This window comes from Garra rufa, chromosome 12 (genome assembly GCF_049309525.1).
Source record: "Garra rufa chromosome 12, GarRuf1.0, whole genome shotgun sequence".
In the NCBI taxonomy this organism is placed as follows: Eukaryota; Metazoa; Chordata; class Actinopteri; order Cypriniformes; family Cyprinidae; genus Garra; species Garra rufa.
The window spans coordinates 33,213,506-33,239,746 of NC_133372.1; the positions used below are offsets into that span (position 1 = coordinate 33,213,506).

At 38.0% G+C, this 26,241-nt stretch overlaps 1 protein-coding gene and 1 long non-coding RNA gene across 2 annotated transcripts in view; both read right to left on the reverse strand.

Annotated features, from left to right (window-relative positions):
- Positions 1-419: 419 nt before the first annotated feature.
- On the reverse strand, positions 420-10,242 carry ttll3 (tubulin tyrosine ligase-like family, member 3). Its single transcript, XM_073851490.1, has 12 exons — positions 10,224-10,242; positions 8,527-8,630; positions 8,221-8,386; positions 6,440-6,495; positions 6,201-6,329; positions 6,006-6,120; positions 5,304-5,414; positions 5,038-5,230; positions 4,331-4,479; positions 4,008-4,251; positions 2,745-3,180; positions 420-1,299 (listed from the first exon to the last, which is right to left on the reverse strand). Exons 1-12 carry the CDS (start codon positions 10,240-10,242, stop codon positions 694-696), a joined length of 2,328 nt encoding a protein of 775 aa, XP_073707591.1. The 3' UTR covers positions 420-693.
- Positions 10,243-26,241, reverse strand: part of LOC141346575 (uncharacterized) — a 23,593-nt gene continuing 7,594 nt past the window's right edge. The window contains exons 2-4 of the long non-coding RNA XR_012357227.1: positions 14,955-14,991; positions 10,702-10,796; positions 10,243-10,294 (exon numbers count right to left, since the gene is read on the reverse strand). This is a non-coding gene — a long non-coding RNA (uncharacterized lncRNA). The remainder of the gene's footprint in view (positions 10,295-10,701; positions 10,797-14,954; positions 14,992-26,241) is intronic.

The following is a 26,241-nucleotide window of genomic DNA, read 5'->3' on the forward strand; positions in this document are numbered from 1 at the left end:
AATGACTGTAGGATTTTGAGATCCATCTTTTCACACTGAGGACAACTGAGGGACTCATATGCAACTATTACACAAGGTTCAAACACTCACTGATGCTCCAGAATGAAAAACTATGCATTGAAAGAATGACAATGTGTACATTTTTCTTATTTTGCTAAGTTTCTTTTTTTTCATTTAGTACTACCCTTCAGAAATACTTACATGTAGTACTTAGAAGACAAAATAAGTTAAATTTACCCTAATTTTCAAATTCAAAAAGTTTTCAAACTTTTAAACAGGGTTATTTATATAAATTAAACTATTATTTTCTCTTGTGGACAATATGTAAACATCTTTTATGTGAAATAACTTATTCAGGTAGGAACTAAATAAAAAAATAACATGCATTTTTGCATGAATAATAATTAACATTTTTCAGATTCTGCAAGGTTTGACCTCAACTGTAAATGATAACAGACAAAAAGAAATGACTGTGCTCAGGAAAAAAGTGCTAGAATTCTCTTCCTCAACTAATATCCTGTTCTCTTTCTTATTTCTGACAGTAGATTGATAGGGTATATGTGTATTGAATACAGTGCATTGAATGATAAACTCACAATACAACTGATGCAATCTAAAACGTATTCATTCCTTTTAGGTCATATTAACTCACAAACATTTGTTTGAATGAAATCATGTTCTCCCAAAGGTTCCTCAGGATGACTTTGGGCCTTCTCTCTCTGTAAAAGTTTCCATGGCCCGTCTATGATTTAGCGACAGGTATTTCTGCATGCGTAGGACTGGATAAGATATATTGACTGTGTGTATTTCATGTTTGTAGCGATTGGAGGTGAGCGTTTGTCTGGGTCGTATATTTATTAGATCCAGTGATGGGGATGGACGATAAAGGGACGGAAGATTGCTGCGTGTCCTGTGTGTGGGGGAATGAACAGGCTGGGTGTGTGTGTGTGAGAGCTTTTGGGGATGTAGTTCTGCTGGGCTAGGAAGGACACAGCAGGTTGAGGGCAGGACGAGTCTGTGGGGACGTTTCCTCAGTTTAGGTTGAAAGATCAAAGATTTGTCTAACGTGACTTTACGGGAAGAAAGGGTAGGCGAGGCCTTCTTTACTTCTTCTGACTGATTTTCTTTACCAGAAATGCAATGGCTGCTTATGAGTGAAGACTTGTGGGTGCTGGATTTTAATAATGGAGCAGGGTGAGACTGAATGAGAGGCTTGTAAACAGGGGCTCGAGGACGCCTGATTGAAGTCCCCTCTATCAGAAGATTCACTCCTACATACTGAGGAACTTCTACTGCTGCCTGAAGACAGAAGAAAAAAAAACTAAAGAAGTAAAAACTATATATTTTGCATATAGAAAATAGTGGTTGACTGATGTGTCTTTTATGATTTTATATACAGTCAAATCAAAAATTATTTAGACACCAGATATAAAATCTTTATAGACATTTTTTTACTAGCGGGTGCACTATACAGTAGTTTGTTTATGTAAGTGAGAATAGCAAAATAAAGTAAACTGTGACAAATTATACTCAAAAATTCTTCATACAGTGGACTACCAGTAAAATTGATAAAAATGGGGACCAAAAATTTGATTTGACACTTTGACCTGACCATGTTTTGTTATATACCTTTCTATCACAGTTATCTGACATTATCAAGATGAATTTGTTCTGACACAGTTTAACTCTTGACTTCTTGTCATATTTTATTACTATTTTCTAAACTATAGCGAATAAACTGATAATGTGAGAATGTTGAACGTGTCTGAATAAATTTTAGTGTGACTGTGTATGATATGATTTTATATATTTTTTTAGGGCCGATGCTAATACCGATTATTACAGATTAAGTAGACCGATAACCGATAATTTAGACCAATATATATATCTCTGGAAAATTAATGTCAAAATTAAGAATAACAAGAGCTCTGACAAAAAATTTTCTTTAAAATCGGTTTTGAAAATGACTGATACCGATAACCATAAAAATGCTTAATTTTGGTGCAGATAATTGGAAATAAAAAATAAAGTTAGTTATTGGGACCCAAAAAGCTATTAGATTTTGTGTGACATTTTCAAGACAATTACATTTTACCCTCATTGTTTAAAATGTATCAATTTTAAATTAATTAAAAGCAGTTGTTTAATTATCAAATGCCATTAAAAGTTTGGATTCAGTATTTCTTTTTTATTTTTATTAAATATTAATAATTTAATTTAGAAAGGACACTTTACATTGATAAAGTGACATTAAAGATATTGTTACAAAAATTCTATTTCAAATGAATTTTTTTTTTATTTTAATTATTTTTTAATTTTTATTTACATTTGCATTACTAATGCATTATATGGATCAAAATGATCAATTTTTCTTTTATGCCAAAAATCATTAGGATATTAAGTAAAGATCATGTTCCATGAAGATATTTTGTAAATTTCTTACCGTAAATATATAAAAAAGTTTACAAAATATCTTTTTTATTAAAAACGTAATTTTTGATTAGTAATATTAATTGCTAAGAACTTCATTTGGACAACTTCTTAATATTTTGATTTTTTTAGCACCCTCAGATTCCTGATTTTCAAGTAGTCGTATCTTGGCCAAATATTGTCCTATAGATGATGTATAAATCTCAATTTCAAAAAATTGACCCTTATGACTGGTTTTGTGGTCCAGGGTCACATATATGATTATTGTTGTTTTTTTAATTTGGTTTGGTGATCCTGACATTCTGCATGTTTACCTGTTTATATATCAGTTGAAAGCCACCAGTGTGAGAATAGCGGTCACAACGTCGATCCAGCACCACCCGCAAAGTGTCTTCCTGAACAGCGGGGCAAAGTCGAGCTGTGACTCCTGTGGAGGGTGCCATGGTGGGGCTGGCATTGATCTCCAAAAGCCAAGGTCGCAAATCCCGTCCCAGCATGAAGTCAGCACCATAGAGCTCAAAACTTGCTTTGCGAGGTTCCACACTGTCCTGCGCAGTCAAGAGAGTTTGGATAACGGCCTTCTGCATACCTGGAATCACCACCCCTTCCCACAGATCACCTTGGCCTGAAGCAGCCAACCAGGAACGAAACTGTGAACATGACCACATGCACTCAGCAGGCAGAGAAGGATTGCGATCTGGGCTTGGTTGAAAATGCTTCTGGATGGAGTTGTTGCAAAGATGTACAGAACTGAGGGTGGAAGGTATGGAAAATTCTTAAAAAAGATGAATTGAAGCCTAATAAATAATCTCTCTTATAGGAATAGTTCAACCTGAAAATGGAAATTCTATCCTCAACTACTCACCCTCAAGTTGTTTCAAATCTGTATGACTTTGTTTCTTCTATAGAACACAAATGTAGTTCTATCATGACAACTCTCAAGATTTTAGCATGGTAATAGATATGAAATTGTTAATGTATTTGGTCTTGGCGGAATAGATCTGCTACGCTGTTGAATTGCTGCTGCTGTTGGTTATTGCTGTTTTGGTAGATTATTGCTGCTGCTGCAAAACAAGTACAGGAACTTGCTACTGCCAATACACAATTACGAAATGCTGCACAAGTAGCATATAAAATAACCCGTAGCAGATCTATACAGGTGGAGCTGGGGAGGTGGAGGGTTTCAGAGGAACTCTGAAAGCGCCCTGCGAAGTGCTCTAGTGAATGTTAATCAGCCATTTAAATCTATAGCAGCAAGCTTACTGGCTGCCTATGTAGCATGAATCAGCTTGTGCCAAATGAATGAATGTCATCAGTTTGCATTGATGACCCATCGGCCTGCAGCCTGCACAATCTAGAGTTTCATAACAGAATTTCAACAGTTTTTGCCCTTACAATGAAAGTCAGTGCAGTCCAAATCAACACTGGACTTCATTGGCGTTCACTGTATTGACAAAAAAAGTTGTCTTTTGTTGTGCTTGACAGAAAAAAACAAGTCATACAAGTTTTTAACAACAATATAAATGTTTTCATTTTTGGATGAACTATTCCTGTAATGTTTGCCATTTGTATCTCACCTGTCCAATGTATGAGTGGAGTAAGGTTGGGTAGAAAAGCGGAGGTAGCACTCACGGTAGAACCACATGGTAAGAGGGTTCCAGTCTGTGACCAAGAACCACTGTCTTACATCAAACTTAGTGTCATGCACGAGGAGAGGCCGCTCCAAGTACTTCTGTACCACCCACTTACTATCCTTCATGATGCCGTGGTCTGTATCTACTAAACTCAATATCTCATCCAGTTTGTTCATGCATATTATACCTACAACAGTAAAGTCCACAGTAAATTAAATAGTTTTGATGTATTTTACATCACTTTCCTTCATTTTTTACAACCTCACCTCTGCCTCGTGACTTAGCCCCAGGTTTAATGATCCAGATGTTGCAGAGTCCATCAGTCTCCATCTGAGGGCAAACATGACGCATCTGCTCCAGCATGCATTTACAACGCTCCACGTAATCTTCACAGCCCTCTATCTTCAGTCCTTCACTGCAAAGAAAAAAAATAGCATAGCATATGGATAGTTCACCCAAAAATGAAAATTCAGTTATTAAGTACTCAACCTCATGTCGTTCCAAACCCCAAAGACCTTTGTTCATCTTTAGAACACAAATTAAGATATTTTTGATGAAGTCCGAGAGCTTTCTCACCCTGCATAAACAGCAATGCAACTGAAACATTCCTAGGCCCAGAAAGGTAGTAATAACATTGTTAAAAAAGTCCATGTAACATCAGTGGCCCAACCATAATGTTATGAAGCTACGAGAATACTTTTTGTGTGCAAAGACTTTATTCAGTAATTTCTTCTCTATTTAATCAACTTTCATCAACATCGCATAGACTACTTTATCAATTGTCCTTACCACGTTTCTGGGCCTTGAACATTTTAGTTGCATTGCTGTCTATGCAGAGTCAGAAAGTTCTTGGATTTCATCAAAAATATCTTAAATTGTGTTCTGAAGATGAACAAAGGTTTTATGGGTTTGGATTATTTCATGATACTTTAAGTACACTATAAATAATAATAATTTTAAAAATCATACTCACTGAATAACTAAATAATAATTCTGAAGAAACACCTTCCACTGTTGCTCTGAGAGAATAGGGGTTGTTTCCAAAGTGATGTCTATGTCACAGTGTTCTAAACCGTTTAGATACTCCTGACATACTTGCAATGCATTGTCAATTATTGAGGTTCCAACCCTCTCATTGGCATGCTGTTTACGTGACTTGCTCAGACCTACAAAGGAAGGAAGATATGTGAATATGTTTGAATTCTAATGTGGTTCTGTGTATGTAAGTGTGTCTCATACCATGAGATTTAGCATTATGCACCTCTCCAGTTCTCTCCCACTCTGAATCCCCTCCATACTTCTCCAAAACATACAACAGTAGACTTGTGCATGCAGTCCGTCTGAAGTCCTCTGTAAAGAAACAGAGCAAAATGTGACCCTAGACCACAAAACCATCAATAGTACTAGCACAGGTATATTTGCAGCAATGGCCAACAATATATGGGTAAAAATTTTCTTTTATGCCAAAAATCATTAGGATATTAAGTAAAGAGAAGATATTTTGTAAATTTCCTACCATAAATATATCAAAACTTAATTTTTGAATAGTAATATGCATTGCTAAGAAGTTTAGGACAACTTAATTAAATGGCGATTTTCCTAATATTTAGATTTTTTTGCACCCTCAGATTCCAGATTTGACCCTTAAAAAATTGACCCTTATGACTGCTTTTGTGGTCCAGGGTAACAAACAAATTTCTTGCAGAGGATAAAATCTGATAACAGAAATATTGCAGGTTCAATCCAAGGATAGGGCAAACTGTGAACAGTTACAGAGAATATATGTCACAATTGTGCCTGTGAGCAACACATTTAACACCCAATCTCTCCAGGGAGACAGTCCAGTTCAAGTGGTGTAAATCACTTTGGGCCAACATAATCACGTTAAATGAAAAGAAAACAAGTAGCCGATGGGGGACAATAAGGATTAAGAGCACTGACCAATAAAAGCATGTTTATCATCTTCCGCCCCCAGTCTGTAGCAGCGTGGGAAGAATGTATCAGGATCTGCTGCATCAAACCACTGCAAATTTTTCAAATTCATACACAAACCAACCTAAAAATAAGAAAGAGAAAAAGATTTTATATAGAAGAAATGTAGTTTCAAAAGCTTCAGTTGTCAAATTTGTGATGAACCTTGGTAGTGAAGGATCCGGCCTTTGCGTAATGATTGGTCATCTGGTCTTTACGTAAAGATCGACAGTCGATTGAATCCCTCCTTGTTGTCCAGTAGAAATATGGAGTCTCATTGCGAACCAAACGTGACTAGGGATTTAGAATAAGAATCAGAGACTGTCCACTGTTGACAAATCACATTCAACTTAGCTGCTATGGCAACTGTCATTGAAATGGAATTCCATAGCTTCTAAGCGTACCATTAGGTCGTACAGATCATCTGCCTCATCGTCCCTCTCTCCCTCCTCTCCTAAGTCTGCATAAAGAAACAGAGAAGTTTGTGTGACAGTAGTCAAGGGACCGAATGAGTGATCTATGTCGCTGACATCTGCTTGTTGGAATGAGTGGTGTCAGGTTAGCTACTTAAACTATCATATCAAGCTTTAGATTACAGTGGGTCATTAACTAAACAGTTACTCAGGATGCTCCAAGCATAGCATTTACAGTGTATTACACACACACACACACACACACACACACACACGTGTTTAAACTGTTATTTTGTTATTTAAAAATTTAGCGTTGGTAAGATTCATTAATGTTTTTGAAAGAAGTCTCTTGTGTCTCTTTTTACTCTTGTTTATTTGATTAAAAATACAGTAAAAACTGTAATATTGTAAACTATTATTATAATAAAAAAAATGTACACTACCAGTCAAAAGTTTTTGAAGAGTAAGATATCTTAAAGTTTTTTAAAGAATTTTCTTCTGCCTACCAACTGCAAATATATTTTAAAATGTAATTTATAGCATAATTTCTCCAGTCTTCAGTGTCAGTTCAGAAATTATGATTTGCTGTTCAAGAAACATTTTATTATTAATTATTACTATATTATTATTATTATTACCAATATTAAAAAGTACATTTGTAAAAGTACAATGAGTACATTTTTTCAGGATTGTTTGATTAAAAAAATGATCAGCATTTATCTCTTTTAAAAATTATAAAAATTTGAACTTTAGTTTAGCGAGGATGTTTTAAATTGATCAAAAGTGATGATAAAGACATTTATAATGTTACAAAAGATTTCTGTTTCAGATAAATGCTGTTCTTCTGAACTTTCTAATCATATTTTTCTATTTATATTTTTCAGAAACCTGTAAAAAAGACTACTCAGCTGTTTTCAACATAATAATAATAATAATAAATGTTTTTTTTAGCAGAAAATCTGAATATTAGAATGATTTCTGAAGGATCATGTGACTGGAGTAATGTTGCTAAAAATCCGCTTTGAAATCACAGGAATATATTACATTTTAAAATATATTCCAATAGAAAATGGTTATTTTAAATAGTAAAAATATTTCAAAATTGTACTGTTTTTGCTGTACTTTGGATCGAATTGAATATATGCAGGCTTGGTAACAGACTAAAAAACATAAAAATCTTACTGTTCAAAAACTTTTGACTGGTAGTGTATTTTAAAATGTAATTTATTCCTGTGATGGTAAAGCTGAATTTTCAGCAGACAGTCTTCAGTGTCTCATGACCCTTCAGTAAGCATTCTAATATGCTGATTTGGTGCTCAAGAAACATTTATTTTTATCAATATTAAAAATAACTGTGAAAACCATTCTTTTTTCAGAATTCTTTCATGAATAAAAAGTTGAGTTTAATTTTTTTATATAGATTTATAGGTTTAGATTTAACATTGTAAATGTCTTCACTGTCACGTTTGATCAACTTAATGTGTCCTAGCTAAATAAAAATAGCAACTTCTTTAAAAAAAATTTACAAAGTAATATAATTACTTCCAGGGGGTAGAAACAGGAGTCCTAAGTGTATTGCTGATTGGCAAAAGTGTGCGAGACAAAGCTGATATGCCTAACAGAAGGTTGTGTCAGAAATAAGTAACGTCTGGGTACAGTTTTGTCCCCTGTGTATAGCTAAGTAAACCCGCACACACACAGAAACTGAACAGCCTTATCATGTGTCTAGACAGAGTGATGGAAAGGGTCTTGGTTCTGTCAGATACTCTCACCATCATCATCACTGCTGTCACCATCATCTGTGGCTTCTGTTTCAAGATCATGTCGACGGGGCCGTGGAACAGAGGGCCGTGGTAGTCGCCGCTCCACCCATCCTCTTGCACGTAGGCCCGCGCGAATTACAGGATATGGACCATGCACAGAGAACACTTTCTTTTCCTACATAAGAATGAACAAAATAGACAGTGTATGTTCACTGAGATCTCAATGTCATCATTATTTTCTTTTAATTAAAGATCATTTGGAGTTCTTCCATGCACTGCTTCTACTATGATTTATTAGGATTTTAAAAGCCTAACCTTTATTGCCTTGTCCACTAGAGTTTTAGCTGTCTTCAGTCTGTCTCCATTAATCATAGGCAGATTTACATAATTACAGCGAGCTCTTCCTTCCAAAGGTGGCACTGTGACATACAGCACATAGAAATGCTTTACAACAATGCTGAAATAAATAAATAAATAAATAAATACAAAAATAACAGGGTTGATGGTTATTTGAGGTGTAGGTTATTAATAGTAGGTTATTAATATTAATATTTCAGTTTAAAAATCACGATGAGAGTGCCTCACTGATACACACTACTGTTCATATGTTTAAGATCTTTCAGGGGTACCCTGCTGTAACTGTTAGGATGGCCAAGGATCAGCAATCTCCACGTAAAACTGTTCGGGCAGACCAAACCGAAAGTCGCTGGAATCATTGGATTTGTTTGTTCGGCAAATTTTTTAAGTATTTTGCATTTTTTGGAAAAACTACTTTTGTAAACTTGTCCTAGTTTTTTGCCTGATCAGAACCAAACCAGTGCAGGAAGATTCTCTGGAGAGTGAATATCAAACATTATAAAAAATGTAGTTTGAACTTTCGACCCTCCGTCACAAAGAGACGCCAAAACGTTTGAAGGGGTCAGGGCCACTTTTTACTAAAACAGCTATAACTTTTAAATGGAATGAGATTTTGCAAAACTCTCAATGCGCATGTAAGAGCTCAATCTAAGGTCATGTGAGAAAAGTCGAAGAACTCGGCCACTTGGTCGTGTTATAAGAGGAAAAAAAACATAAAAACATAACTACACACCCGTTTGTCCTGTCGACATGAAAATCTTTGAGCTTTGAAATTTGAGCACCTATTAGAAAAGCTTAACGGAGGTCGATCAGAACAAAACTCTGTGAGACTATTTGAACTCGGTGGGCCTGTTTGACTAAAACTAAAGCTCTGTGAGAAATTAACCATTGGGGGGCAATATCACATTTTCCAAGGGCATAAACTATTGTATATTGCACGGCTTTTCACACATATGCACGATATATATAAAAAACCTACTTTTGCAAACTAGTCCTAGGTTTTTCGCTTAATCTGGAAAAAACACTGCAGGCCAATTTTCTGGCCTCTCTAGGTTGATAATTATCAAAAAAAATAAATTTACCCTTTGGGAAGCTATAACAGGGTCATTTAGGAAAGGGGCCTTTCCAAAAATGCTCAAACCCCGCCTAAATCCTAAACAAAAGCTCAAAACTTCACAAAAAGGTGCGCACATGCGACAGGTGATTCTAAACAAGCATGCAAAGTTTTAGGGAGATTGGACCACAACTAGCGCTATAACTGTCATAAACATTTAAAAACATCTTATTTCTACGGTAAATGACCAGGATTTGCAAAAATGCTTTTTTAATCATCATTTAGATGGTTTATTTCATCAAAAACTACAGTAAAACTATAATATTGTGAAAGAGCATCAGAACTGAAATAAAAAAAACTATTTTATATACATTTTTCAGATTCTTAGATGAACACAAAACTTCAAAAGAACAGTATTTATTTGAAACAGTAATCTTTTGTAATATTTAAAATTTCTTTACCCTCACTTGCTGAATTATTAATTTCTTTTAAAAAATGCTGACTCAAAACTTTTACTTTTAGCTTCTAAGGTATCTGTGTGTGTATGTTAGGTAAAATAATGAAAACTTGTGTGTAAGTATAAAGTGTGTATATACTGTACCTTGCATATGTTGGTGCATGTTTGAGTTAACTTTCACATCACTCATAAGATTCAGCCTTTCCCTTTTTAACCTAAGGGTCAGAATAAGATTAATGCACATTGTTCATTCTTTAACTCTCTCACACACGAATACACATTAAACTGGACAGGTGACTGCTCTCGGTTACAATAATAACCATGAGGAGTGAAAGCCGCACGTACAATGCATCAATAGTTGAACACTATCATTTATGAGTGCCTGGAAACGACTTTACACAAAAACTCATGCTTGGATTCAACACAAAACAATTCAATGCACATGCCTCCCTAGCTCAGTAGAACAGCACTGAGTAAATACAGAATCACATCACAATATTTAATTTAAAACTCAGTTCACTGGTTTGATTCACTTGACATTATAAAAACTTAAAAAATAACAAAAACACATGCTCCGCAGGCCCGTCCACCACACTGATCTTGAGAACCTGAGCAAACTCACCTGGATTGCGACGTTTACCTCTGGATCTCACACCCGCCAGAAGCCGTCTGTTGAAATCGATAAGGTCACCGGTGCGCCCAGCCAGCCCGGTAGAGCTGCGGAGAAACGCTCGTTCAGCACATGCGCACTGCACACATTCCAGCTCCAGCCTGCTGTTTACATCACCCCTAACAACTGTTTCCTGGAAACGGATGACGCCGTGCTGCAACCCAGCCGGAAAGCGCAATGCTACATTTGTACACAGAGGAACATTCAATTTTACAATATTCAGACCATGCTTAAGCAAAGGCACTTTTATGAAATATTCAATTAGCACTCCTTTATTATACTCTTTCGGCTCTATACATTAAAGACCAATAGTCTTCTAAACTATTACGCACATCAGCGCTAAATATAGGCTAGACTGTTTCAGAAATGTCTGGGGGGTTGAGTACAACAGCCTCATTATATAGGGATCTCCTCGGGCAGCACAATCACAACAATTAGCTAGCTAACATAAATGGGCTAATGATATTTTGTCTATTAAAAGTATCACAGTCGCTTTGAAAGGCACCTGGATATGTTCCATAACAGATTGATTGTTTAAGCGTCATATCAATTGTCATGTCTACGTGATCTTTTAGCCTGGCCAAAAATAACACAATAACATGCACATCACTATTTAGGCTATCAAATGCATGATTAAACTTCCCCAATAGACACTGCGTGGGTTGCCTCTAAAATATTTATGTTTATTTGTGATTAGCTGTCCTCAGTGTGGGAGGTAACGCATTACAAGTAACGCAAGTTACATAGTCAGCTTACTTTTCCCCCAAGTAACTAGTAAAGTACGCATTACTTAATTTACAAGAAGTTACTTTTTCAAATAAGTAACGACAGTTATTTTCCCATTTATTCACCGACAAGTCTCCTGTCCCTATGTTGACAGAAATCGGAAGTATAGAATCTGTGCGCTATATCCTTTATGTATTTAATTACATGTTATTAACCAATGCCTGTGCTGATGAGCTTTGATGATCGTTTCCTCTATACTAATAATCAAAATAACTTTAGATAAACTAGCATTTGAACTTAATTGTTTGTTTGTTTTTATTTATTGCTGAAGAGTGTTGAACCTCCCCTGCATAACTCATTACTCAGAAAAAGCAGCTACCCAGCAAACAGGGGACATCCCCCGGACTTTGCGAACTTCCGTTTAGATCCGCAGTACGTCCGCTTAATAACGTTCGCTGACGGACGTTTTGGGGATGTCCGGATTTGGTCCGCTTTGTAAGGTTCGCTGGCGGACGTTTTGGGGACGTCCGCTTTGTAACGTTCGGAGGACGTCCGGATTTGGTCCGCTTTGTAACGTTCGCTGACGGACGTTTTGGGGACGTCCGCTTTGTAACGTTCGGAGGACGTCCGGATTTGGTCCGCTTTGTAACGTTCTCTGACGGACGTTTTGGGGACGTCCGCTTTGTAACGTTTAGAGGACGTCCGGATTTGGTCCGCTTTGCAACGTTCGCTGGCGGACGTTTTGGGGACGTCCGCTTTGTAACGTTTAGAGGACGTCCGGATTTGGTCCGCTTTGTAACGTTCGCTGACGGACGTTTTGGGGACGTCCGCTTTGTAACGTGTTCGCTGGCGGACGTTTTGGGGACGTCCGCTTTGTAACGTTCGGAGGACGTCCGGATTTGGTCCGCTTTGTAACGTTCACTGACGGATGTTTTGGGGACGTCCGCATTTGGTCCTTTTTTTGACATTCGCTGACCGACGTCGGAGGACGTCTATTTTTGCATTCTTTTTATTTGTTTTCTATTTATTATATATTAAACAAAAAGGCCTCTGAACTTGCTCTATTCATTTTCTATTCTATCTGTTTTCTATTTATTATATAATTAGCAAAAAAAAAAACATTACCACATATACTGCGTAAGGCTAACTGAGACTTGTCATATCACTTCCATATCATTGCTCTTTTGTTGATTTTGATTTTGTTGATTTAGCATCTGCTAAATGACTAAATTGTACATGTAATAGATTTGAATTAATTGTATGATTAAGTTAATGTTAAAATTTAGTAACTTTCATTTTTGGAAAAAGAAAATAAGAGTGGCTTCTGTAATTAAAGATGCCATCAAATCATGAGTGTTTTTAGCAGTTAGGCTGTGATAACATCAAAAATATTATACCCTTCAGTATAATTGAACATAGGCTACAATTAGGTTGCTCTAAAAGTGTGTTATAGAGTGATGAATGCAGCCAAGAAAACATGAAGAATGGAAAAGAAAGTGGAAAATAACACAGGTAAGACAAATAAATTTATTCTATCTATTTACATATCAAACTGTTAGCCTAAAAGTAAAATAAATTGACATCCAGAGAACTTAAAGTGAAAGACCTATTTTTGGTAGTTGGGTAAATAATGTTACTTTTTAGAGAGTAACGCAATATTGTAATGCATAACTTTCCCCAACACTGTCCTTGAAATGAAGTTAGTCTATGACTGCCTGTACATATGAAAAGCCACTAGATGGCAATGTATGCTGTGGTTTAAACAAAATTTATGACTCAGGATTATGAGTTGGATGATCTTAGTTTACGCTTCATGTGAAACAGGAATTTAAAACACTATGGTGTTATATGTCTTTACATGTATTTCCCATGGCAGACAAAGGGAAAGTAATGCTAAATTGCTTTATTTAATTAAATAATGATTTTACGTATGTAGACATATTTGTAGAGCAAAAATAACTGAATGAAATTTCAGCGAGTAGCCTTGATAACAACATTTGAAAGTAGTCACTAAATCATGATTTTTTCTTTAATAACTCGCGTATCACTATACGACATGACCTCATGTAAACTTCACTTGAGATGCTGCTCACATTATTTTCGCTCTCATGACTTGTACAGCCCCTATAGCCTAAACTATTTCTGGCACTTTCCTGTATAGGTGCAAAACCGCATCAATCGAATTACAGCTTCAGCAACAGTCCCATTTCGAGCTCTCTGATTGGCTGAACGGCATATGATGCTGCCACAGTACCTCTTTCCAAGTCCTGGAGAGCCTAACAACAGCATTAAAGTATAGACAGCGTGAATGCGCGTGTAGATGTCAATGTTAGTTTGAGAAGGGATTAAGAGTGCTTCATGTCTAACCGTGTATGCATCAAGTGATCTGGAGTTTCTCAACGGGAACTGCGAATCTGATCCGCGTTGCTGTATTCTTTTAGTGGAAGCTGCAATCGACGCACCTTTAAACTGGAGTTAACCATGCCTGCCGAAAACAGCGACCAGGAGAGCATGCTGAGCTATCAGGTAGTTAAAACGATGCGTACTTATGTTTACTGCATTAACTGATAAGTCTGTTTATTTGGTTTAGTAACTAAGAATAGGACATCTGCTGTAGGAAACTATTATTATTATGTCATAAATAACCATCTATATAAGAGTGGCTTTTAATTTTACAATTCTTGAATGGAATACAAACACATCCGGGCGCCCCATTAGTGCAGGGATCAATAGTACTGTGTGTTCCCTCTCGCCCCCATTGCCACAAAATATCTTATCGACGCTGCACTTTCGGTCTATAATTGTATCCCGTTAAAAGCGGACCGTTCCCTTTTCTTCCAAACACATTATTATGCTTTATTACCTCACTTGTGCACCGCGAGTGGATGTGTATTATTGCGGCGTTACAGGCACGTGTAGCAGCAGTATTCCTATTGCCAGGGACAACAGCTCGCATCATTCGTTTATTATCCGCGTCACTGACGGTGTGCTTGCCGGTATAGCAGTGTTTTGTCAAGGCTGATGGGCGTTCTTGCAGAGGGATCCGCACTGTCGTTTTGTAATGGGTTTAGTATGAAAGCGGGAGACCGAAATAGCACATAATGTATAATTTACTATCCATTACACCACTGCCGTAACGCCATTGCTTTGGAAATTTGATGCTGTTTTATCAACAGCATTATTGTGCAAAATATGGCTTCCTTTGGGGAGCGCGCACTGTCAGTGTACCCCGTTACCCTCAAATGACCTTGACGCCATCCTCTTACCGAGGGTCCGTCTTTAGACTGCAACAGAGCTATTGGTGCGGCTTTTCAGTGTCAAAGTAAACGCTGATTGCTAGAGTAAAATTCTCGTAGCTTGTGATATGACATGTTAGGAGGAAACCTGACTCCTGGCTCTTTTTGAGTAGCTATGCTTCCTGTCATTAAAGCTATGAAAGGATTAATGCACCCAATAATAAAAATTAATCTTGGACTCACCCTTTTGTCGTTCCAAACTTGTCTTGATTTATTTTATCTGTGAACACAAAAGGAAAAATTAAGAATAACAGATTTGTCACTCTTGTACATTACAACTATCAGGGGTTATAAACTGAACTTGAGCTTTAAAGGAATAGTTTTTTACTCTGAACAGATTTGGTGAAATTTAGCATTACATCACTTGTTTATCAATGGATCCTTTGCAGTGAATGGGTGCCGTCAGAACAAGAGCTCAAACAGCTGATTAAAACATCAAAATAATCCACAAATCAGCCCGTGAGTTATTGTATTTTAAAGCAAAAAGCTGCATCTTTGTAATAACCATCATTAAAGGTGCCATAGAATGCATTGATACAATATTTTAAATTGTTCTCTGATATCTACATAGAAGGTATATGACATAGGAAAGGGCAAAAATTCTCCAGAAACAGTTTTACAGGTCCATTTACAACCCTAGAGTTTGTCCCTAGAATGAAATGGTCTGTTATTACCTTATTTGGAAGGTTTATGAATAATAGTGATGAGCTCTGCTCTGATTTGCTGTCTCACAGAGTGGCTTATTTAGCAGCACAGCAGGAAGGAAACACATGGAGGAAAATATATATTTAATCATGGAGCCCGAGTCGCTATTAATATGCGGGTCGTTGAAACTGCCATTTTGAATGCATGATCATTTTGCTTTCACTTTTGATTTGCGATTGCCGAGCTCTGTGTAACATTATACTACAGCGGCAGTACTTACCACATATTTTACAAGTTTAGATGCTTGTTAGTGATGCTCAGAATCTGTAAATCATTCGCCATCGTCCGCTCAGTCATCTCTCCTTACTCTGCTTATGTGGCAAGTGAAATCTTATGTACAGCAATGTAACAGACTCCCGCTTGCAAGAAGCTAACTGTGTCCCTTTAGTGGCTCACTTTATTTGTTTTCCGTGCCTTTCTCAGTACAGACACCAACCCATTCCTGCACTTAACATCTCCTGCACAACCTGGAACATAACATTTATTTTCGTGATCTGCCATTTTCGCTATTGTCCTCGCTTTGTTTTTGTTTTTTACAATAGCCTGCAGAACTTCTGATGATTCAGCTATGCAAATGTTGTGGGCGTAACTAATAATGATCCCGAGACTATTACGTCATAGTTGCTGTTATGTTAGGATTAGCCTATTTTTCAGTGGTCTTTTGCAAACACCAGTTTTATATAAGAAGGAGGAAACAATAGTGTTTAAGACTCACTTAATATGTATGTCATGTCCATGTACGGAACTGTTATTATTCAACTATGCCAAGGTAAATACAGTTTTTACAGCACCTTTAAGACATTTCTAACTTGTATCCATTAAATACATGCATGCATAAAAATGCTTTCTCTACACTCCATGAAGAACCTTAAACATCCATGGAACCTTTCAAATGCAGAAAAGATTCTTTATAGCTGGAAAAAGTTCTTTAGATTTTTAAACTGTTCTTCAAAATGGTTCATTTAAGAACTGTTCACTGAAAGGTTCTTTGGGGAAACAAAAATTGTTCTTCTATGGCATCACTGCAAAAGCACCCCTTTGGAATCTTTATTTTTAATTAAAGGAGAGAAATACGCACTGATTACTCAATGTTTACGAGCAAAAACTGTTCAAAACAAATATGTTTGTGGATTTTGATGTAAGAGGACTTCTAACATCTGAATGGATTTCTTCACTGGAAGTGTTATTATGAATTATGGAAAGTTACAGTTAAAATGCTTTAATGATTTATTTCTTACAAACCTCTTTTCGAATCACAAAACCTTAACTGATAGACTCATTCTGACGGCACCCATTCACTGCAGAGGATCTATTGGTGAGCAAGTGATAATGCTACATTTCTCCAAATCTGTTCCAATGAAGAAAGAAACTATCCACATATTGACATGGACTTTTTTTTTTAATTTAATTTTTATCGTGAAAGTATCATGAAGGTCATTCATATTTGTGACCCTGAACCAAAAATCCAGTCTTAAGTAGCACGGGTATATTTGTAGCAATAGCCAACAATACATTGTATTGGTGTAAATTATCAATTTTTTAATGCCAAAAATCATTAGGATATTAAGTAAAGATCATGTTCCATGAAGATATTTAGTAAATTTCCTACCGTAAATATATATAAAACTTTTTTGATTAGTAATATGCATCGCTAAGGACTTCATATGGACAACTTTAAAGTTGATTTTCTCAATATTTTGATTTTTTTTGCACCCTCAGATGCCAGATTTTCAAATAGTTGTATCTCAGCCAAATATTATCCTATCTGAACACACCATTACACACATTAATGGAAAGCTTATTTATTCAGCTTTCAGATGATGTATAAATCTTAATTAAAAAAAAAAACAAAACAAAAAAAACTTACAACTGGTTGAATCCATACAATGGCTTTGTGTGAGTGACAAACAGACTGAACAGTCATTATTCACTGATTATTTTCCACTCAAGTGAGTTGTTAACAACTACTGTACAGCTGGATCATTGAGTAAAACGGAGAATCAGATCAATCCACTTCATGAACAAGGCATTCAATGGATAAACTGATTCATTGATAGATATGACTCAAAAGAACATTAGTTTGTGAATTGGGCATTGCTGCTTCACTCATGAAGCCCATGTGCCAAAGGAAGCTACCGTGATAGTCATGATTTTGAGGGAATAATGACTTAAAATCCAGCAGTCAGCATTTTCATTTTAGGTGAATTATTATGCTTAATGGACTTACTATCTAAAAAAAAAACAATAACATTACTAGAATTAAATAGAGTTTAGGTACTATTAAACATATATGAGAAAACTTTATGATCCAGTGGATAGTGACTGTGGAGAGAAAGGACATGTGTAAAGCCTCTCTTTGTCAGGGAAACCGATCAATAGTTTTTCCATTTGTGGAGAAATGTGTGTTTATTCAGACACTCAGTATAGAGAGTGAATGTGAGGGAACCATTAAGAACTGTCTGCCTCCTTTTCCAAACGTCTGAATAGCTCAATATGTCCATTACATTAATGGCGCCTAAAACTTTTCATTTCAACCCAGATTTAATTTCATACCTTGGTTGTTTTTCTAGTCAGATACGGTCTCTCTATCTGTGATCCTGAGAGGTTTATTTAATGTATTTTCAAGACCATTCTGATCAATGATTAATCATAAAGAGTTTTAAAAATGATTTTTGTGTGTTGAGTACTAAGCTAAATTACTAAAAATGTCCTTTTCATTTCATTTATGATGAAACTACATCATGCCCATTTTGTTAAAATAATAAACATGGAAATGTTCACCTGTGGAAAATTGTAAAAATATGTTTTCGTATCTTTTTCTGTTATGTTCCGGCTTAGAGACTCATTACCTATAATGTGCTTAATTTAATGCCTTCAACATCTCTTTTTCTCATTTAGTTTCTGACTGTCATTTTGAAACAGATTTCAGAGAGCATGAATAGTTACATAAGGTACTCTGCCCACATCCATTCAAAATTGTTAGCCAATAAAAGGCAGTCTTTGTGCAGGGTTATTATGTTTAATTAATAACATGAATGGATAATAATAGTTTCACCTTCTTTAATTGCAGTATATAGTGACACAACAAGGGCATTAGTCTCTTTAATGTAATTATAGTATAACAGAATAGAATATTTAATGTTATAATGTGCATAATAAAAATAATAACATCTTTAATATGGTTATGTATAGACTAAATTGTAAGGTTCAACCTTCCAGCAGCATATAGAATTTTCTCTGAGACTGACCATTTTTTCAACAAAAGCCTTGTGCATCTTGAAAGAAAAACACAAAAATATGCACCTCATGAAGGCTATGATGCTACTGTGATAGAAAGAGTGAGTTGGCAATGAATAGAGAATGAGTCACTCTGCCAAGAGTAACAGGTAGTACTTCAACTTTTTCTCTAACCACAATTCTTGACTCCAAGTCTGAACACTGCAGTGGGTTGATCATCTCTCCCAAAATGATGCTTTTAGTGGTTTATTGAAAAATGAAAAGTAATCAATAATATACACTCAACCCTCTACGAAAAAAAAAAAACATAAAAGCATTCACTTCAGAGTCGAAATGATGTTATGATTTGTGCATGCGTGTGTGTGTGTGTGTGTGTGTGTGTGTGTGTGTGTGTGTGTGTGTGTGTGTGTGTGTGTGTGTCCGCGTGTGGCACTGTATCTGTTCAGGCCGACGGGAGCATCTGGAAGTGGCAGCGGTAGTGGTCTGTGTCAAGATTACTAACATAACTGTCAAAGCAATGTGCTGGAGACCGGGAAAGAAAGAGGAGGAAGGGCAAAAAAAGGCCCATGTGACCTTTGAAGGCAAAAGGCCAATATTCATGTACTGGCGGAAAGACTGAAACTTAGCAGTGACCTCCATCTAAACAATCTAAATTATTTATTAATGTTAATATTTCTTCCTCAGAGATCAAAGAATTGAAACATTAGTAATTGTGAGAAAGAGTAAAAAAATAATAATAATAATAACTAAAAAAATTTAAAATAAAAATAAAAAGTAGAATACAGTCACATTGTGAGAAATAAAGATATACATTGTTCAAAAGTTTGAGGCCTGGAAATATTTTTAATGTACTGTGTTTGAAAGAAATCTCTTATGCTCAACAAGGCTGCATTTATTTAATCTAGAATACAGCGCAACGGTAATTTGGGAAATATTACTGTTACTGTTTTATTCCTTATTATATACTATTTTAGTCAATTTTTAGCATCCAATACTCCATTCTTCAGTGTCACATGGTCGTTTGGAAATAATTTAATTATGCTGATAATAACATTTCTTCTTATTACTAATGTTGAAAAATAATATTTTGAACTCCTTAATGTCACGATACACACTAAACACACGAACAACGACGGGGTAAAAGTGAAGGTATTTAATAATCCAAGGGAAGCAGGCAGATACAGGAACACAGCGTGGTAACATTTAACGATCGACAAGACATCATTGAAAGCACACACATTAAATAGACAAGGGCTGTATCCGAAATCGCCCCCTATACCCTCAAATAGGGCACTATTTGAGGGGACAGCCATTTTAAGTGGTGTTCGAAACCATAGTGGACGTTCTCGAGTGCACTCATTCAATCCCACAATGCACCGCAAAAACGAGTGTACAACCGATGTACGCTCAATAGCTAGAGATAACCCATAATGCACTGTGAGAGTCGCGCGCCGACTGAATTCCCGCGTCTCTCCAGACGATGGCGCCCGCAGCTGAATCATCCATCTGTTCATTTTACAACGCGCTCGTCCACTGCGTAATGCAGCGTACAACACAGGTACAAATTTGTTGTAAATTGATTATTAAATTGTTTAACCAAGGTTTATACATAAACTCCTTGACATAGTTCAAGATAAATCCTTTAATCTTACTACTCGAACTGTCCGTTTTAAATGATTGTTAAACAGTATAGCAATACTATGCAAAAGTGGCAGTCCTTCCGGTGCACTTAGTGTCCGAATTCACTCACTCGTTTTCATTCACTCCTTCAAGTGAACTGTACGAGTGGACTAATGTAGGGAATAGTGAATAGGGTATAGGGGGCGATTTCGGATACAGCCAAGGTGATTACAAACACAGGTGTTGGCAATGATGGGAACAAACCAAGTAACAGAAAACAGCGGGGGGAAATGGATGGGAGAAACCAACTCAAAGTCCAGGGGTGTGACACTTAAAGGTGACATATCATGAAAATCTGACTTTTTCCATGTTTAAGTGCTATAATCGGGTCCCCATTGCATCTACCAACCTAGAAAACATGAAAAAGGACAACCCAGTAACTTTTTTTGTTTTATTAAGGCTTTTTGTGCAAGCATGTGAAAAAAAACAAGATCTTAGAAGGAGATATTATTACAATATTACCCGTCATTTTGTTTTCACAAGCCACAACAGTGTACCAGTTCTAATGCCATAGCAAATGTTCAAGCAAAGCTTGCTAATTGTTCTGTTGTTGGCTGCACAGACAAGCACAGAACATTATTTAGAGTCCCAGCCTCAGAGGAGACAAGAGAGCAGTGGATTTATTTATTTATTTACTATATATTACGCTTCTGCCACACAGATCTAATATAAACATTTGATTTCTTTCCCAGCTGTTACCTTCACAGACATAACCGACTGTTTTTGTAACTCCTGTGTGTTTTTAACATAAACTTGTGTGTATTTGACAGGTTAAGCACAATAAGACATGAAAGAGAACTTAGTTTAGTAGTCACATGCCATGTGACAGCCGCTTTCTGTTGGATGTGTGCACTCAGAAAACCATATATCAGAAGTTTAAACTAAGTGATGTTTTATTAACAAGTTTCGGGAGGAGCTCGCACAGATAATTAACACGGCCAATTCACCCTTAGCGATCACTCTCCCTATCCATTCAACATAGGAAAAATCCCTATAAATATCACAACATTCCTACCTTCATCATCTCTTGTCTTGTTAACGCCCCTCCTCCACCCCGTTTCCTCACCTTCAGCCCTTAAGGGGGAGCGCTTATAGGGTTCGGGCCAGTGCTGAGCTCAGACCCCTCCCCCTGGGCGGGGGAGAGCCCTGGGCTCGGGAATGACTACCGAGCTCGAGGCCCTCTCCCGGACAGCACGCCAAATACGCACAACCTTTCGTTCAGTTTATTATCCGTAAGAGGGAACTCGTGAATATGGTTTAAAATGCATGATTTCAGCACAACAGACGTGATAATCAAAACAAAACAGATGTTTTTTTGGCAGAGTTTCTGAGGTACAAGCTGTAAAGGCACAGTCCTATTCTGGAAAAGGGGGTGGGGAGCAGCAGCTCATTTGCATTTAAAGAGGCATGCATGAAAAACAGTTTGTTTCTGCTTTCACTCAAAATAGGTATTTTGTAATAAAATGATGTAATAAATGATCTGTGGGGTATTTTGAACTGAAACTTCACAGGCACATTCTAGGGACACCTTAGACACCCTTAAAAGGGGCATAATAGGTCTCCTTTAACATTTTTTTCTAAACTTGGGTAGCATAAATTTGCAGTTGTGACAAATAAAGTTGTATTTGATATCATTTTACACTGTGGCCTATCAAAAGTAAAAATTCTGTGAAATAAAGTCACAATTATGAGAAATCCATTTCTGACTTTCCATCCCATAACTGTGATTTCATAGCTCACAACTGTGAGATAGAAAGTAATGATTAAGAAAAATAAAATTGCAGTTAAAGGAGTAGTTCACTTTTAGAACAAAAATGTACAGATAATGCACTCACCCCCTTGTCATCCAAGATGTTCATGTCTTTTTTTCTTCAGTCATAAAGAAATGATGTTTTTTGAGAAAAACATGTCAGGATTTCTCTCCATATAATGGACTTCTATGGTGCCCCCGAGTTTGAACTTCCAAAATGCAGTTTAAATGCAGCTTCAAAGGGCTCTAAACAATCCCAGCCAAGGAAGAAGGGTCCTATCTAGAGAAACGATCGGTTATTTTCTAAAAACATTTACAATTTATATACTTTTTAATCTCTACACAAGAGTACACACAGAGTTAGACAAGACAAGCATTTGAGGTTAAGAAGTATATAAATTGTAAAAAAAAAATTTCCTCGGCTGTGATAATTTAGAGCCCTTTAAAGCTGCATTTTGTAAGTTCAAACTCGGGGGCACCATAGAAGTCCATTATATGGAGAGAAATCCTGAAATGTTGTCCTCAAAAAACATAATTTCCTTACGACTAAAGAAAGAAAGACATGACCATCTTGGATGACAAGGGGGTGAGTACATTATCTGTAAATTTTTGTTCTGAAAGTGAACTACTCCTTTAAGGTTTCCATACAAAATAGACTTGTCTTGTGTGTATGCGTGCTTGATCAGGGACTTTGCAAGTGTTGCCTGGTAATAAGGAAAGGTAAGAAGAAGCCATTTTTTGTAAGTGGAAAATCTCCCTTTGTGAGTGACACACACAGATACTGTACACACAAACGAATACCTAGGTGACACAGGAGCAGTCTAGTCAGCTCAAGTGTTTTGTTATTATTTTAATTAGGCTATGTGCTCATGTCAGACTAATAAAGAGAGAAAGACAAGGAGAGATAGAGAGAGGAGTAGGAAAATAGTAGCATAAAGCAGATGATGAAAAATTCATCAACTCTTCCACATGATTAGCTCTATCTCTGTTTTCTCCTTCTTGTCTTGTGCCACTTAAGTATTAATTACATAAACAGCAGAATAAAACAAATAATTACTAAGTAACTGTTTTAAAAACCAATAATTCGATTAGTGATATAGTCATATACATTTCTATTTTTTTTTATAAATCCCCTTTAAAGCTTTAACTCCAGAGCTATAAACATTCAGGCAAATGCTGTTTTTTTTTTTACCTAAAACAAAACGTCTCAGGTTACGTATGTAACCCTAGTTCCCTGAGAATAGGGAACGAGACACTGCGTCCTCTAGAGGGCGCTTTTGGGGAACGCTGCAGCGTGCCTCGAGTCTGAAGAATGCATAGAAAAACTACATGAAATGGCCGGCGCCAGCGTATGACGTCACCGCGGCGCGTCAGTCGCTGCCGTTGCGTCACTACCGGGCGACCATAACATAAAGAGGCGCCCGTGCAACACAATACATCTTCAAAGTCTGAAGCTTTATCGTCCGAAGCATGGCGAAGAAGCCTAGAGGACGCAGTGTCTCGTTCCCTATTCTCAGGGAACTAGGGTTACATACGTAACCTGAGACGTTCCCTTCCGAAGGGAACTCTCACTGCGTCCTCTAGAGGGCGCTTTTGGGGAACGGTATACCAACACTGCCATGCTGAGGGGAGTGCATGCTAAGCCAGCGAGCACTAAGCAACAATTCTGAGAGGAATTGCCCCTACTAGGACGTGGTGACGGCTGTCAAAACGTTACCCCTCCCGGCCAGAGGCCTGACCTGTTACCCACTTACCAGACTGGGTAGAACCCAGGGCACAGCTCAGGCTTGGAATTATAGTAATTCCTTCTGAGGGAAACGGCTAAGCTTCGATGGAAACTTAGACTTGTCAGAACCAGAAACTACCGCAACATAGGGCCTAGTTCCCTCAGGAACTGGCTCCCATATGAGGGCAGAAACCTGTCCTGGGTCCGTTCAAAGGGCCACTAGTAGTGGCGCGCCCTAATAGTGGATGGTCAGCAGACATCAGCTAAGATATCAAAGGAGTCGAACCCAGGGAACCGGGGTTGTGAGCCGACTCCAATAGATGGGAACAAGGCAAAACGTGTGACCCATACCAAAAAGGGATTTAAAAGAGGAACCCAAACTTGGTGGGAACCTACCAACACGTGGATTTTATAGAAGTGCCCCAGGTGTGTGTGCACTTACCACACTTGTGGTTTTAACTGGAAGACGCCCAGGCATAGCGTGGGACGCTTACCGACATGATCGGATTTAAGGAGAGTGTTTTCCCAGAGGGTTTCACTATCAGCTCCATGCCGTCTGAAGAGACGGAAAGGGGATAACCCTGAAGGTGAGGGGATTGCCACACTAACCCTCCCCTGGACAGAAGCTCGCAAGCTATCTGTCAACAGAGAAGAACATGGAGCTGAGACCATCCTGCAATAGTGGACGACAGTGGAGGACAAAAATCCTGACCCTGATCCACAGGGAGAATCGCTTCTCCAGAAGGGGGCACTGCTGTCTTTTTAGGGAACCCTTAATGAAAAGGGGAAGCGTGCACAGCCCGGTCCACGCGACCTGTATGAAGGTCTGGCAATCTCACGAAGGTGGGTTGGCGCTCATAGAAGACCCTTCCCAGAAGGGGAGCTGCACAACCGAACAGGAGCGAATGCTCTCACTGTTACCCTTCATAGAGGGGAGCATACATCCAGAATAAAGGCTGGAGAGTAGAAACCTGAAGCATGAAGGTCAAGCTCCTACCCTGGGAAACAGGGAGGAGAACTTGGCCACCAAGGAGTGGTGCTCTTATAAGTGAACCCTGGAAAGGGGGCACGCCAACATCCTTGTAGCAGGTCCATAACTCTCAAAGGTCTGTCCCTGGTAGATTCCTACCCTCAGGAGGGAGGAAGCATTCAGTCCTGGGAAGTTGCTCTGAAGGAAACCCTGAATTAGGGGAGCTCAGGTCCGTTCCAGCAATCCTGCGCACAGGGAGGAACGTGAGCTCTTAACCTTAACAAACCCATTCCTCAGAAGGGGGAGCACTCAGTCCTGGGAAGTTGCTCTGAAGGAAACCCTGGATTAGGGGAGCTCAGGTCCGTTCCAGCAATCCTGCGCACAGGGAGGAACGTGAGCTCTTAACCTTAACAAACCCATTCCTCAGAAAGGGGAGCACTGTTTGCCTTGAAAGTTTCTGGGAAGCTCCGAAATGAATAAGGGCAGCTTCCTAGTTCAGACACTTCGTAAACCTTTCCTCAGAAAGGGAAGTGGAACTAGGCCTGGGGAGCGAGAATCGATCCTAAAGTGACGGCTTTCTAAGGTGTTAAACACCGAAGGATGCTCAAACCCTCTGTAGGGGAGACATTCGACAGCCTGGGTGTAGATCCTACATCAAGTGCTGCTTCAGCCCTCAGGCTTAGAATGAGGCGACTTGAAGAGAGTCTCAAAGTAGCGCTCAGATAAAAACCCCTTTCCTCAGAAAGGGGAGCGCACACCGAGAATCAAGACCCCAGCTGGAAAGCGTGTCACCAGGTGGTGCTCAAATAAAAAGCCTTTTCCGCAGAAAAGGGAGCAACCGAACCTGCTCCGAGTCCGCAGCGAGCACTCCGGACTGCTGGTACTCCTATGTAAGTGAACACCTGTCTCAACAGGTGTAGACACTCAGTTTCCATAGAAACCGTATTTAGGAGAGGACACGAAGCGGATCCTCGCACGCAGGCCGTCTGCAACAGAGTTAAACATACTAGTGCAATCTTAAATATAAATATCTTAAGATGCTTACCTAGGGAGAAAGGAAAAATTTCCTTTTGCTCGTTTAACCACTGAAGGGAGAAGCCCGATTGTGCTGGAACGAGTGTTGTGTAGACGGACACCACCATACAACCGGAAGGGAGGGGTGCTCCGTTGAGATGTTTCCACATTCCTTTTCTGAGGGAAAAACACAACACGCAACCCAAACCCTGCAGGCAACACGCCTATCCAGCCATAAGGGGGGCGTAACTAGGGAGTTATGCTCCTGTCTCAACAGGACATAAGTCTACACTAGGCCTGCAAAGGACAGCATAAACATACCAAGGGCAAACCTAAGAAAAACTTAGGGAGCTTACCTTGAAGAGGACAGAGGTCCTATGTGTAATAT

What these genes read in the sequence shown, in the direction of transcription:
- ttll3 (XM_073851490.1), bottom strand. An exon ending in ATGATCTGTACGACCTAATG is followed by an intron (nt 6,330 to 6,439) that starts GTACGCTTAGAA and finishes CTAAATCCCTAG; the next exon opens with TCACGTTTGGTTCGCAATGA. An exon ending in AATTATTATTTAGTTATTCA is followed by an intron (nt 4,480 to 5,037) that starts GTGAGTATGATT and finishes TTTTCTTTGCAG; the next exon opens with TGAAGGACTGAAGATAGAGG.